The sequence below is a fragment of the Genypterus blacodes genome, unplaced genomic scaffold (genome assembly GCF_046128005.1).
Source record: "Genypterus blacodes isolate CSIRO-AG114 ecotype Tasmania unplaced genomic scaffold, CSIRO-AGI_Gbla_v1 ptg000032l_1, whole genome shotgun sequence".
NCBI lineage: Eukaryota > Metazoa > Chordata > Actinopteri > Ophidiiformes > Ophidiidae > Genypterus > Genypterus blacodes.
Genome location: NW_027466845.1, coordinates 4,166,290 through 4,182,206, shown reverse-complemented (window position 1 = coordinate 4,182,206; position 15,917 = coordinate 4,166,290). Strand labels below are relative to the sequence as shown.

The window sequence follows — 15,917 nt, the reverse complement described above, 5'->3', positions numbered from 1 at the left end:
GGGAATAGTTAGATATCTTAAAAGTCTCGTCGTTTTGTGGTTTAACGTCAGAGAACACATGCTAACCGAAGCTAAGTAAAGCAAGCGAAGTTTCCCAGCAGAACGCAGCTTCAAGCTAATAAGCTCGAGCGCAGCTAATGTGGCTAACCACAGATAGGGAGCTAACAGACCGCCGTATCGTCGTTAACGTCGTGTATGTTGCATTTAATGCTGTCACACTATTAACACTTACTCCCAAAAGACGCGAGGCGATCCATGTGATGACAGTTTACCTCAGCGAAAACACAAAGGATGATGTTTTTAGACCAATCTGTTGTTCGAGGTAGACAAATTATCCTTACAGGAAGACTCTGCTAGACGAGCCGGAACACATCGATTACAGCGAGCTCAAGTATTTACCCCGCAATTCAACAGTGATTGTTATGCATAAGACTAATAAAGTTACTTCTGCTACTACGACTAATAATAATAATAATAATATATTTTTTTTTAAATCATTAACTTGCTCAGTACATATACAGTACACTACCTCAAATAGTGAGCCTGACATTTTATTGCATTTGGATGAGATAGAGCACAGGTTTTCAAAGTGAGGCCCGCAGCAAGTTGGAGGGAAAAATAAAAGCAAACAACAAAAACAGACCGGTTATTAATAAGATTTATTAGAAATGATATATGCCTGTCAATCAACTCAACAATTTTTGTACGAGCTGCTAGTAAGTCCTTAATTTTGGCAAAAGTAATTAATAACAAAAATAAATGTATTATACTCACAATAATTGCAATGAATGTGTGTATGTTTCAATTCTATAATAGTCATATTTTGCACTGTGTAACAAATGTGTTTGCCTTAAGACTGTAGTAGTTATCCATTCTACCACAGGGTGGTGCTGCTGCATCAGTTTCCTAACGAATAATCACAGCCAAAGAGTTCTCGCCCAGAGACCCATAGACTTGTTTATATATTGGTAACATTCCTTACATAAACTATTGTATTATCCTTACATAAAGTATTATACTAATGCATTTGTTTTGTTGTTGCATCTACAGCAACCAGTTTATTTCATTTTTTATCTTCAAGTTTTACTTGAGGTTGAGTGTTTTTTTGTTTCCTCCATAAACATATATCCCATAAATACTGGATGCATTTGAGCAACACAGAAAAACGGAGATAGATACAGATTAAGATAGTCAGTCAATATGACTACAGGGGTACATTTGTGTAGTCATAACATTGGCAGGTAGCTGGCAGATCTGTATCTCACATGGTCTGGCACAAGCATAATGGTGATGTGTAACCAGGCTTATTGCTTCACAGACAGTACTGCAACTCCTGACGTTAAGACTTGCTGCCACTTGACAAAAGTGTAAAATAAGATCTTTTTAGTGACATAAAACTTGAATGACATCACAAAAAGATCCTAGCACATGTAGACACACATCTATTCTATCAGAATCTACTATGGTAAAACGAGTAAGCCATCATGCGGGCTTAAGTGCAGCTACCAAACTGCACACAGGCTTAAATCTGGAATGTACTCCTTTCCTGTCATTGTGCCTTGAGCCATGTTAGTGTGAACCATCCACAGTGACATGTACATTCAGTTGTTACGTCCCCGTCGTCTCATCTCCTGACCCTCTGGGGTTACCAGAGACCTGTGGGGAAAGACTCAGCTGACAAAGCTCCCTCCCAGCAGACTGCACACAATAAAAGGACAGTTGTACTTTTGCTCTCAAGGGAATTTCCATCTGACTGCCAGAATGTGGTTTGTTTAACAATCCCATGTGAGCACTGGGATTTATTTATCTTCAAGTAGAGAACTTCTCATTTCTGTGTGACAGTTTGCAGTACAGTATAGCTGGTGTGTAGATAAAGACGTTCTGCTTTACCCAGATCTCTCCCTGGTCTAAGCTCAAAACAATCTTACAACAACCTGTATTTAATCCTCTTAAATCAAACTTTTTACTGAATGACTTTTAAGAGATTAGTAAACAAAATCACAATATCAGAATTTCACCTTTTGTATATTATTTTTATTTTTTTCCCCAGATATTTTTATCACATCATTTTTAGAAAACGTTTTGTAAATCTGACTTTAAATGTTTTACATCATTAAAAAAGAAACAATATTTTTTATTAAGAATTTGGCTCAAAGAATTGAATTTGAAGAAATCTACACCCCTATCATCTCCCTACACCCCAATAAGTGCAGTACAGATAAAACTGTAAAAAGGGCAGAATGTCACGACTCCAGAGGGTTAACTAAAAATTCTTCCTTGGATGTATTTTTTTTATTGATGTTTTCACAGAGGACACAGTTATAAAAAAATTGCCTGAAGCGGAAGTGTGCTGCAGTCCAATTTGTACGGAGACAGAACTGCAGCCTCCACTTTAACAAAGAGAAATCATATATCAGGGCTGAAAGCCTGGCTCAGCATGTGTAAAATCATACTGTATGAAATCACATCTCGCCAGTCAATGCAGGCAGAATCCATTATCCACATATGCAGGCTAACAAAAGAAATGCTGTCGGCCTCAGAGAGAGACATGTGTGCTCCCCTATGATGGCCCCTATGTGCTGCAGCATCACCGCCTGTGGGCAGATAACCTGCTGTCTCTCCAGCCCTTGCCACCCCCACCTACCCAGAATCCCTCTTTCTCCCCCCAAAAGCTTTTGCCTTCACACCCGAAGGAAGGGATGTGAAAGACCAGGCGAGCCCCCGGCCTCCAGGCCTCAGACTCCTTATGGGCATCAAAGATTTAGAGCCTTGGGGTGTCTCTGTATAGAAGTGTGCCAAATTATGCACTGACCAAACAAATGCCCACCCCCACCTTTAAAAACTCCCCCTGTTGCTACTCACTCCTACTCCCATTACCAAAGCACTTCCCAGCTGCTGTGATTTGAATATGAGGGGCCCTGTGAAGAAAGGAGGGCATCTGCCACACGCCTTAGAGGCTGAAACAACACTTCAACCACTCCTGTTAGGGAAATGTTCTGAAATAAGATTAAGTCCTGTTAGAAGCAAAGAGCTGAAATGGACACGCGGCCTCAAATGACCTCTGATGATCACCAGCACGGAGAGACACCTGGATAATGCCAATATCCTCTGTTACATCTGTGAACCCCTGCTTGGCTTGGACATGCACGTTAGGAGCTTTGATCCATTAACCTGATATGGGAGTGAAGGTCTTTAAAAGAAAATCCCATTTCTTTGGCTGTAAATTAAGCAAACGTCAGCAGTAATTGTATAATCGCCACCATCATCCAGGATTCTTTCAGCTGAGATTTATTAAGATACCTGCACCCATCTGGCCACAAGCGCTCATTAACATACAGTTGCTGTATTCAGGGAAACGTCTATCCTTCTCTTCTCACACCAGCGGATAAGAAACATTACACACTGATAGACGCCTGTTCTGTTTGGCTGTACAGTATCTGTTTAGAAAAGTAAAAATCAAATTACAAATATTCTACAGGACATCTGATGCGCATTGTGAGGCTTTGATTTCTTCTGCTGTGGGAAAAGTACTAAGACTATACAGTGAATACACAACTATACAACCACAAACTGAGCACAAACTGTCCAGAATCTCAGTAGAACAGCTGCCTATGGTTAGAGTCCCCCTGTGGGTTCAACGCCCTCTCTAACATTACACTAATCCAATACAGGTTTACAAAAATGTATTATAACAGAATTATAGATACATACAACAACAAATGAACAACAAAAACAACAAAAGAATCAGAGAACTAAACAGTATAAAGCATTGCTGCAAAACTCTGATCTTTACTTTGTTGGTTCCATGATTCTTCAATGTTTAAATGAGTAAAAGAAAGCAAAGAGAAAAAGTAAGGACAGGAATTAGTGGAGAAAGACGAGCAGAAGGAGAGCAATTAGCATTTTAGTGCAGCAGTACATCAATATCAACAACAATGATCTGTTGTATTCCTTTATGAAGCATTTATCAGCACTGTTGTGAATTAAAAGTCGAGTTATGTAGAGATTGCTTGGAGTCTTTCATCTTTCAGTGTTCATAGAAAAATGTTCTTTATCTTCCATCATCGACTTCCTCCACTAACTACAAAGCATGAAGCACTGGTGGACGTGCATGAACTAATCTCATCATCCGCAGCAGCGTCTCCCACACAAATGTGTCATCAGTTTATTTTTGCTGAGCCAGAGGGTCTGGCTACATATGTTTACCCCCGTGAGCTCGGAGGACATCCCCTCCCCACGGCCAAGGTAACACCGAGGAGGAATCAGCTCAGTGAGAGTTCAGGCAGGTCAACAAGTGGGTGTGGATTGCGAGTGTTTCCCACGCAGCGTACCTCCGCACACAAACCCTGAGAAAACATATGTTAGGCCTTAGCTCAGCAAACCGGAATTCCACTAGGTTTCATCCACAGGGCCACAGTGTTTAAGGAGCCATCGGGGTCGATTCAGACACTCTGGGGACCGGAGCGAACAACACAGAGGCCCAGGCTCGCTCCGGAACGATTCGGGAGCCTGAAATGTGGAAATTCACCCACACACACACCGACACACAAACATGTCACACCCCGCCGAGGCTGAGCTGCGGATGGAGAAAGAGCTCCCCGTGTGAACCACACCGCGTTTCCTATGTACCCCTCACGGCAGAGCACATCTACCACAACACTGTCAGAACACATCAGTGCTGGGAGCCGTGATGCCTTCCACACTCTGGCTCTCCCAGCGCCGCCCTGCAGGGACACCACAGGCATGTTGCTTTAGCTCGGATCCCGGCAGCCCATTCCGCCCGCCGTGGTCTCGGCCCGTCGGGGAGGGCTCCCTAACACAATACGCCTAAGGGTTAATCTAAGGGGGAAAAGAATGACGATGTGCATTATCTGTGGTGAAGTTTGGAAGAATGGACAGGAACAACAGCGAGCAGCCACCCGGGACAATGTAAAAAGTTTTTATAAAAGGCTTAACTATTGTTCTTGGACTGTCAATGTCTTTGAGCCCTGAAGCTGGAGCTTCTTCTGGGCTGTGAGAAGAATAGAATCCACAGAGCAGAACCAGATGACCTCATTGGGCACTGGACAGGGACAGTGGGAAAGTGTATATACTGTATGTGTGTACTGCATTTTGGCACAAAGATGAGGTCATTAACGTCTTCTTCTACTGCAAATACTGTGTTTCTTACTCTAACACATCAATCACACATCAAGACACCTGTGGTCCCTTCACAGATTAGAGATTAGATGAAATATTACATTGATTCAAAAAGCCTAGATTTGTGCATTTATTCTGCTACTGTGAAGGTGTGTGTGTGTGTGTGTGGCCCGCCCGGCAACAGTGGCACAGCCCACACGAACACACTTTTCCCTATTTCTGTTTTCTGTTGCTGACACTGAGGTTTGACTGTGACAAACTTCAAAAATTTGCCTTTGAAACCACGGGAGCTTGAGCCTTTACGTCCCAATGTTGCTGTCGCTCGCCAATCCTTCACAAAACACCACCACGTCTCCCGTCTACTCCTGAATGAAATGTGCCGTGTCATCACTATATTCTCTCCTTGCAGAGAGGTATGCAGCCTGTCAACAGGGTGAAAGTATTCCTGGTTGTCACCTGCTCTTTGAAGCGATCGTGGGGAAAGTGTTGAAGGGCACAAGTGAGCAGTGAATGCCTCTCAGGGTCAGAGCCGGAATGCGACAACGGCGGCACGACCGAGACGCAGCCAGACAGAGAGATAAAGACACATGGGCCCCGGTGCTTAGCTCGTCTTCTCACACACACACACACACACACACACACACACACGCACACACCGGTCCACGGGCACGACCTCCGCTTTGTAATACAGAGCAAAAAAAATACCACCAGGCAGCGAAAGGAGCCAGCCAGGGTCAACAAGATGAGAGAAGATGGCCTCAGGCGATCTAATGTGAGCTATAATTAAAGGCTTTCTTCCTGTTATTAGTTTTGATTAGTTTTTCATTGAATTTGAAACCTCCAAATAACAAAAAATGTCAGAATGTCATTGAAAGAAGAAATTGAAATTTGCGTGTGTGTTGATGAAATGCAGAATGAAGAAGTCAAAGTTGTTGAATGTTGTCATGATTATAGTTGTGAGGAGGAGGAAGATGAGGAGGAGGAGGAAGAAGAGGAGGTTTCCCAGACTCAGTCAGAATCACATCCAACATGTCCAGTCTGGCAGGAGTTCATTTCTGGCGTGAAAACTCTTAACACAGGCACACACAGCAACCCAACCAGGTCTCTGATCATGCAGAGAACACATTTGCTCCTAAATAAATAAGCGTCTCCGCACACTGACGGGTTTGTGTGTTGATGTTACTCTCAGTACGAAGCAAAAACCGCCTCAGCATCCATGGTCTCTACATCCTAATCCAAGAAAGATGTGGTGATGTTTCAGACAACTTTATAAGCTGCATCCTGCACCTCTGGCAAACCCTCTGAAGTTTCCACCACCATTGTTTACTCACCAGCCCATGTATCTCAATAACAGCATATAGCATTTTTTTTCGGGAGGGGCCACGTCTTCTCACAACTCTCTTGAAAATGCTGAATGAATACTGAGGCCATTGTTTACAGGCTTTGGGAACAGGACTCCCCTGGGACGGGACAAGCTTGAAAATAAAGACGAAGATCAGGGCATTTTGGCTCTGCGCTGACATGTGGTTCTGATTGCTGCGGTGTAGCTGAGTGAATAATCATTGTGTACTGCCGCTTTAAATGGCCCCGGCCTCGCACGTGAGCAGATGAAAACCACATGTTCCAGTTGCGATTGTGTCTGCGGGCTCATAAAGATGGGAGCTCTGGCTGAAGTGCTGCCCCCGGGCTCACACAGACACACACGCAGAGGCACACACACTCACACACACTCTAACTTTGCATGTTAAAAACATTTTTTTCCCCCTCCTTGGCTGGTGCAGCAACAGTTTTCACATGGAGTGCATTTTCCCTGACTAAGGGCTTTGGGGAGCTGATTTATTGAACAGTGCTGTTATTGAAATGAATCGAAAGAAGTGAAGCTTTGTGCCTCTGGAAAATTACAGTCAATAACAAATCAATCGTAGAATACTGGCATGTATGAAGGTAAATCATTGTCTGAGCTGTAAGGAAGAGAGATGACTCTTCTCCTTTTCACACGCAGTTTCACAGCTTTCTGAATAAGTGTTGTTTCTGACGTCGTTCCTGCGTAAAGAACACTGCTGCCGTACAGAGAAAGAGGCTGTATGGTCTATACAGGTTGGGTACGGTGACATAATGCAAACACAGGAAGGAACAATGATGGATTACCGAGGTCGGATCATTCCTACATTTATTTGCGGTTGTTGTACGACAGCAAATAGATTCTTGTGATGTAAACGAACACAAACTTGAGCTGTCGTTATCTTATCTTAGCTGTAATCTTGTGCAGATCCCCTAAAGCTCTACATTATACTTACTGTGGTGGTTTGTATCAACTACTAACCGTACTAATATTCAGACCTGCTCTAAGCGTACAGTTGTAACTTCCCTCCGGCTGTTTATCTTCTGGTTTCACAGCCCAATTATAAAACTGACTCAACTGTAGATTGTAATTATCTTCAGCATCCTGTTTTGTGTTTTGAGTTCTGAGCTTTGTGTCGATCTCTCTCTTGCCAAGCTGTCCAGTTTTAGTCGACCGTGTTAGACGTGTGTTATTCTTACTCTGTGCTTTGGATGCAGCGGTGTGTACACGTGTAGCGAATACAGACACACAAAGGATCCAGAATGTCAGAAGAAGAACTCTCAATATTACGTGATCCAACTCAATAAAGCAGCAAACGCAATAGTCTGATTTTGTTGTTTGTTTTATCCCTGACTGATGCTTGATGACCTCATGAAAGGAGGTCGGCCTGCTGAGGACGAGCTCGTGCAGGATGCTTACTGTAAACTAGGGGAGTGTTTACACAGTCACATCATTTGTAGCTCTGTTACTCAGATGAATGCGCCATTATGTTGAATTCAATCCGATTACGGCGATTACCAGAAAAATAATCAATTTTATTGCCTAAAATGGATTAGAGATGAAACCTTATAAGCTTTTTAAAACCTGAATTTACTGCAGGGCTGTGATTGGATTGGATTGTCCAGGTGTAACAAAAGCCGCTGAGTGTGTGGACACAAGCAGGAGTATAGTGTGTAAGTAACAGCGGGTGGGCCTAAACAATGAGCTCAGAGTGTGTCCATAAGAGAAGAGTAGCTGAGTGGCGCTGCGGTTGACACGTGGTGAAGAGTTTCGCCTTTTGTCAGACGTTTGAGCGGTTACGACACACAGGAACGGTGTGTGTGTGTTGTGATGGTATAATGCCGGTGGAGCGGCGTAACGAGGGCCAGATGTGTCCGCAGTACAGCCGTGCTGCTGGTGTGACTGCCAGGCCCTGAAGTGTAAAAGGCAGAGAGCCAGGCAGAGCTTCACACTGCGCCTCTGTGTCTTATCTGCAGCAGCCAGAGGTGCTGATTACAGGCAGAGTGTACAGGCATGCACACAATCTCACACACACACACACACACACATCTGCCTCCACACCGATATGGTCAAAGTCATTATGCCACTCACCGTAACAGGATGGTGCTGCGCTGCTTCCTTGGACACTGAAGGCTACAAGCAACACAAACAGAAGTAGGTTGATAGTTGACAGCAGCAGAGGATCATACGTGTAAAAATGCATTCACATGTTGGTAATTCTACTTTTACTGAATTTGAATGAGGACTTTTATGTGGACATGTCTCCTCCACTGTGCTGTAGGATCCACACGCTGTATATAATGCATTTAATGAGCAGAATAACATTTCCTCTCCGTTCTTGGCTCAAACCCGGGATCATAATATCCATGGAAAATCCTCTAAGTGTTCTGTAATTCTCTCTCACATCTGATTTCCTTGGGTCAGTTATGATCCAAACCAAAGAGTGTTTTAGGGGTTTTTATGGATGTTTTGATTCGTCTGTCACACCACAGAGACCACTAGACTGGAGATCAGGAAAGTAGACAACCTTAACAGTGACTACATGATGTTTGTATCACTAAATCCTGATTACAAAGTGAGCAGTTTTCCACCCTCTCTCTACGTCTCAGCAGCGTTTCATCAAAGCGGTGACGGGTCAGAAAAGGTGTCGGAAGTCGATGAGTCGGTTCTCACTCCTGCGTTGGCGTGTCAGTTGTGAACGGGGCGGCTGCTATTCCTGAACCGTCGCAGCTGTGCTAGCAAAGTGGCATGAAATCACTCCAGCTTTTGTTTGGGCTATATCTGCTCCCTTACTCCTGCTTTGGTGATACCACAGACAGATGAGCCAATGAGAGAAAATTGATGGATCTGACCTGGTGACCTCTCTTGCAGGGAGGTAAAGATGGCCACCAAGCAGTTTCAGCTCCATCCACGGAAACCAGGCAGCTGTTTGCCTGCAGACTCACACACAGCCTCAGACTTGTGTGTGCTCATGTGACCTCTCCCTTCCCCAAACAGATTAACGATAAAATTGCATAAATACAGAGCAACAAGAACGGAGTATTGTCCACAAATACACACGAGCGAGCGGTGGTATTAAGATTGTCAGCGTGTTTAAACATCGAGCCTTTTATGTCCCGTCGGCAGGTTCTAACAAGCGCTCGTTGCATTTTATAGCTCACAATAAAAACACATTCACCTTCCATCCCACTCTGTTTCCAGGTCTGCTCAAAGCAAATTTAATTAACCCTCAAATTAATCCTGAACAAATCCCACCGTATGTCTTTGTTTCCTTCGGGGGAGATAAGGAATGGAGGGGAGACAGACACACACACACACACACACACACACACACACACACAAACACACACAGCCGCTCTTTTGTAGCTCGTTTCTGCGGCTGATGTCACCGGCTCACACGGGCGCACGTTTCCCTTTATTTGTGACGGTTTGAATTAGATTTTCGGCGGTGGATCACAGAAGCCACTGTTTGTTCAACATTATCAGAGATCTCCAACATATAAACCAGTTTTCTAATGTTATTCAAATCAGATCTCTTTGTTCTGGTCTTTGGTTCGTCTGCCTCTCTAATGTTTGGAGAGAGGAGTGTTACTGTCTGCTCTTCCTCTCACACACACACCCATATATAGGTTTCATGTTTAGCAAATTAAGTCTGTTATTTAGGATTTCTTTCAGATTCTAGGATAAATTCAATCAAAATGGTGTTGACAGGGTTCTAAATATTCAAATTATATCTCAACGCACTATTGTAGCGTTTGGACTCTGAGGTGAGGATCAGAAGAAAGCTTCCGTCAGCGCTCAGATATTGATGAAGGATTGAGGATGACGATGTCCAGCAGATGCAGCGGCCTGCACACACACACAGTTTGTGGCTCCACCTGTTTCTGCTGGTGGTATGTGTGTGTGTGTGTGTGTGTGTGTGTGTGTGGAAGGGGGGGGCACAACCCAGGACCACCAAGGACTGTAAAACTCAACTGGATAGATTGAGACATTTTATTCTTTATGTTATGTCTTTATTTACCTGCTTGTTGGTACAAACTAAATTTGACGTCGCACTTTGCTGAGCGCTAAAACAGTCTAAGAAGGCAGCGTGGTTGTGACCTCCTGACCTCAGTTACTGCTTTCCCTGTATTGCACCGTCTCAGCCATGCGTCGGGAGCGATGGAGGAGCACTGGAACTAACCTGCCATCCATCATCCACTTCCTGTTTCCCCTCCCTCTGTTGCTCAGTTTACACACTTCCTGTGTAGACCAAACGGTTTCCCTCTGAATGCACCGTGTGCTTTATCTGCCCGGCACACAGTGGCACACACACACGGGCTCGGGTTTCATTGGTCTGCTCGCACATGGACGCACACACACACAGACACACACACACACAGAGAAAAGTAAAGCCTTGTGTGAATCCTGACCGTATAAATGAGTAAATATCCACAGACAGAACAATAGATTTATGTTCTTTCAGCACGTCCACTTCCTTGGTGGGAATTCAGAAAGAAGCTGTTTCCTTCCAATGGTGAAAAATGGAGATGAGACAGAAACCACAGAGAAGAATCTCATGTGTCAGCAGTTTATAATTAATCCGTTAGTGTTTCATGAGAATTTAATGGATTCTTTAACCCAAAGCAGACGTCCTCTGAATACAGAACTGCTGTAAATGGAAAGACATGTTGTTAACATGACTATTGAGCAACTACTACATCTTCATTCTGTAAACATATTTAAAAAATGAAGACTTTGGTTTGTCTCTGCCTTCTCCTCTGGTCTGATCAGCAGAGTGGTAACAGTATCTGGTGCTGTGACATGTTAGTGCAGTGATGAGTGAATTGTGTTGCCGCTTGGCCTCACGTTTACCTCTGTTGGTTGGACTCTAGTGATGATTTGAGGTCGATGTTGGGATCCTTTCGTTTGGGGCCATCAGTACCTGCAGCAGGCCCACCAGGACCACCAGGACCACCAGGACCTTCACTCCAACTCTGCCTGGCAAACAGAAAGAGAGCAAAGCTTGCCAGACGTTAGTGTGCAGGAGAAAAGAGCAGATTTTAAGTGTTAAGCATGGATTAGAAGAGATGAAAATGCTTGACATACACTTCCTCAGTAGGTTTCCACACGTTGTGCTGTCGTCCAGCCCAGCTGATGTTATTCAGCGAGCGCCGCAGCACTTGGCCTGAGTGCATGTGAAGTGGTGCTTCACACGGAAAGGTTATCAGACGGCATCAACTCCTCATAAAACTATTATTAAAATACACATTCTGTGAGCGAGGAGATCCAGGGGGATTCAATCAGGAGTGAGCTGGAGATCAAGTAACACACTTAGAAGTATAGGAAAGGATATTATCAGAGGGAGGCCGAGGCTCATCTGAATCTTTAGGTGAAACGTCTTGGTCAGCAGAGGTCAGAGGTCAGCAGCTACTGGACTGTCATTACAATGTAAATCTTATTCACCTTGACACATGATGTAAATCTCTTAAAGGGAAATCAATACAAGCAGGCAGCGTTTCAGGAGCAGCTGATTGAAGCTGATGAAGAAGAAGAAGAAGAAGAAGAGTGAGGTTGTTCTTCTCTTGGAGGACATGTGGCTGTTTGCCCTGACTGAAGACTTTTTCCTTTTGCTGCTTAAACAGCAGCGCAGCAGCAGAAGGGAGACTCCCCTTCACCCCCTGCCAAGAATAGGCATCCAGTTGGGGTCAAAGGTGAAGGCCCTCCATGACAGTCAGAAGAGGCGGGTGTTAACAGATCACTCCATCCATCTGTGAGCTGAAATCAAACCGCAAACAGTTTAGGTTACAGCCCTTCATCCTCCTCTTCCAACTCCAGTGTCCTTTCCTTGATTCTCCTCCACCCTTTGTGACTTCAACCCTTATTTATACAAATTTACTGAAACAATTTCCTTATTTCTAGTCCTCTCCAGCTGAAATACAGCCTGAACACCTTCAGAAGAAAAACCTACTTCCTAAAACAATCCACCGTTTATGTTCCTAGATGAGATTACTTCCCTTGGATAAAAGTAAACGGGACTGAATCATGTTGAAAGGAGATCTTAAAGCTGTCTTGTCTGCTGTCTATGTGTTTTGGGACGGCTCTGACAGAAGACAAATGTCCGCCCGGGCCCGGGAGCGACTCACCTTCTTTACCTACGATCCATCTTTATTTCCTCTGTCAGCGCAGCGCTCATAAACACGGTTCATGACCTCCCCACCGGAGCTCTGTCATCCCCGGCCGTCTCCAAAAGCTCTGCGGCCGGAGATTTATGCCCACTCAAGGCCATTACAATGTTATCGCCCCGATTCCTCACCACCTTTTGACATATTGCTTATGGGTTTGATCAGCGCGCAGTGAGTTAGTGAGCGTGTGAGGGGAAGCTCCCTCTCAGCCGTCTCTCCGTGAGATAGTTCACACACACGGCAGGCTGTGGAGTCGGGGAGGATGTGCTTGTCCCCTGTGGCTCGGGGTCATGTCGTATATCTGGAAGAGGAGCTCTTTGTTTCCCTCAGGGGACAGTGAACGCATCAGTAAACTGTTTTAATCTGCGGGTGCCATAAAAAGATGTGACAGATTACAAGTCAAATACAGATTGTATCTCAGTGAAGACATAAGGGGGGAGGTTTAAAGAGAGAAGCTTCCATCATGATCATGTTACCCTGGTTACCACGAATAACATCTCTAACATTTACATTATGCTGTATAATCATTACATTCATTCGCTCTTTAATCACTGTTAATTTATGACTTGGCCGTGTCGAGGCTGCTGACCTGTTCTGCCCTTAATGGATTTTTATTGCCAGAAATAATATTTTGGAGTATTCCGCTCTGGTGGATGTAATGATGAATGAAACATTTGTTTATCTGCTCTCGACTGATAAGTGAAAACTATTTGAGATTTGCCTCTCAGACTCCCTTTGGCACTTATCACAAAGAAGACTTGCAGAGCTGCATCCTCCGAAAGGAACCGGCCAAAAACCTTCTGCAGGAAATCATCAGTCATAGCAATGGTTAAAGTAAATATTGAGCCTTTAAAAGGATCTTCACAGGAAATACTTCAGAGGAATAGACTAATTGTTAAAGTTACTGAAAGTTGCCCTTTTTTAACCCTGCACATGCTCATAGGTGAGAGTGAGAAGCAGAAGGTTTAAGGTTCATGATGGAGCCTTTCTGTCTAATTTGAGGAGACAATCGATGAATTGTTTCACACTATAAAATAACATGGAAGTCAAACTGCAAAAATGACTTTAGAGGCCCAAAGGGTTAAATTCTAACACTGAGTTTTACAGGTGAATTGAATTAGCGGCAACTTGAGATCCAAATGGTTTCTGCTGGAGTGAATAATTCACTTCCTTCAGTGCTCCTGTAGAGTTTAACGTCTCCACAACAGCACTCCAATAAAAGCTACAAACACATCTTAAACACCATTTATGAACACAAACCTGCACCAGATTCCGTGTTGCAGAGAAGAAACAAACGAGGGGGATTTGGACGTCCGCATCTTCATCTTCGTCTTCACCTTCAGGACTAAAGCGGAGCATGTCTGAGTCATTTCATAACATCTCAGATGTGCCAGCCCTTATTAGCGGGAATGTTCATCTTGTCAGCGCGACGCGGCGTCATAGACTGACATGACTCATTGAGACGCCGCTAATAGAACCAGAGAGAGAGAGAGAGAGAGAGAGAGAGGGAGGATGGGAGGGGGGGAGAGAGAGAGAGAGAGAGAGAGAGGGAGGATGGGAGGGAGAGAGAGAGAGAGAGAGAGAGAGAAGGGTGAGAGGACATGACAGAAACGTGACACATCCTGGCTGACGCTTGGTCGTGGGACTTGGCACAGGTATGGATGTTACAGCCCAGTAACACATCAGGATCTATAGGCCTTACTGACTCTAGAGCCTTCTTTCCATTTATACATCTTACTTGCCTTTTCTCTCCTTAAACGCAGTTCAGACAATTAGAATAGAAGTAAACAAGTAGAGGCGTAGTAGACAGTAGACAAGTGTAGTGGAGAAGGCTGAGAGTGTTCAGCAGCACTTTAAGGGCAGACTGAAACTGTACACCAACACACACACACACACACACACACACACACACACACACACACACACACACACACACACACACACACACACACACACACACACACACACACACACACACACACACACACACACACACACACACACACACACACACACACACACACACACACACTCCTCCTCCCCAGCAGCTTCACTGGGCCGTTGTTTGATCCACTTGCATGTTACCTCATAACGCAGTGATAAAGAGTGGGAGAGCACTTTGGCGTTGGGGCTCCATTGTGCCGGAGCTCTGGGCCGGCAGCCAAAGCTCAGGCAGGGAAAAGGGAGAAGTTCACTGGCGTGGACCTAATTGGTTCCAGTGGAGAATCACTGGTGGCCTCGTCTGAAAGTCCCTGAGTTGCCTGGGTTGAACACGGTTTAATGTTTTACTCCTCCCCTGATTGTAAAACTCTGCGTCGGTACAAATGGAATGTGTGAATCATGCTGGGCTCTGATAAGTGACAAGAAAGGACGATGAAGTCACCGCAATATAGACATAAAACAGGGACGCAGAGTTCGGTCTAACCTTTAGGATGAGAGTCGATATGAGAGTCATTCCACAAGAAACCAGGATCCAGCTGAAGTGCCCTTGAGCAAGACACAAAGCAAAACTAAATCACACTGCGGAAAAAAGGGAATCAAGAAAGTTGTCAAGATGATTCAACCATTTAACCATTAACCACCTTTATCCAAGAGAGGATAACAAGAACTCTGTTATTAGACTGTGACACAGATTGAGATGATCAGGAACAAAAGTGGATTGGATGGTTGATTAATTAACATCTGCTATCAAAAAGTCAGATGGTTTCCTTTTGAAACAAAGCATTTGTGTAGGACGTGTGTAGTTCTGCAGCGTGTTCCTCCACAGCTGCGCTCAGCGGAGGAGGAGTAGGAGCGCGTATACATTTCCTCTTGGTGGGACGATCAATCGCGTATCAGGTATCTTACAGTAAATCTGTCTGGATCTGAATCTTACTATTTACCATAAAGCAAATACCAAGAGGAGGCAGCAGGGCAGCGGTGGAATATTGAGTTACAGCCAGAAGAACACAGCACATTTGTTAGACACTGAATTATAACTGAAGCATTTGTGTTGTATGTTTCCGATACGCGAGACAAGATCCTTCTTTCAATTGACCCGTCTTAGGGTTACTCCATTTTGCTTGCTTGCATGTTGCTGCTATTGGTTCTGAGAGGCCTGAGAGAGACTGTGTGTGTGTGCATGTGTGTGTGTGCGTGTGTGCGTGTGTGCGTGTGCGTGTGTGCGTGTGTGAGAGATTCTGGGGTGTTCACCAAAATGTAAGTGACCCGATACGTCTTGACCCAAACAGGTTAGTTCGGTTTCTGCGGCGTGATTAGATTTCACAGATAAA

The 15,917-nt window shown here is 44.5% G+C and overlaps 1 protein-coding gene across 6 annotated transcripts in view; it reads right to left on the bottom strand.

Moving 5' to 3' along the window:
- tada2a (transcriptional adaptor 2A) overlaps window positions 1-15,917 on the bottom strand; it is a 33,953-nt gene that overhangs the window by 8,093 nt on the left and 9,943 nt on the right. For 2 of the 6 annotated variants that reach the window (XM_076146009.1, XM_076146011.1), the window contains 3 exons: window positions 15,071-15,132; window positions 10,665-14,995; window positions 8,573-8,614 (listed from right to left, as the gene is read on the bottom strand). In XM_076146009.1, coding sequence (XP_076002124.1) covers window positions 8,573-8,614; window positions 10,665-10,671 — 49 coding nt within the window. In that variant the 5' untranslated portion in view covers window positions 10,672-14,995; window positions 15,071-15,132. Of the gene's footprint in view, window positions 1-232; window positions 358-8,572; window positions 8,615-10,664; window positions 15,133-15,917 lie in introns of those variants that run through there. The other 4 variants (XM_076146012.1, XM_076146010.1, XM_076146013.1 and 1 more) reach the window with 4 other exon arrangements.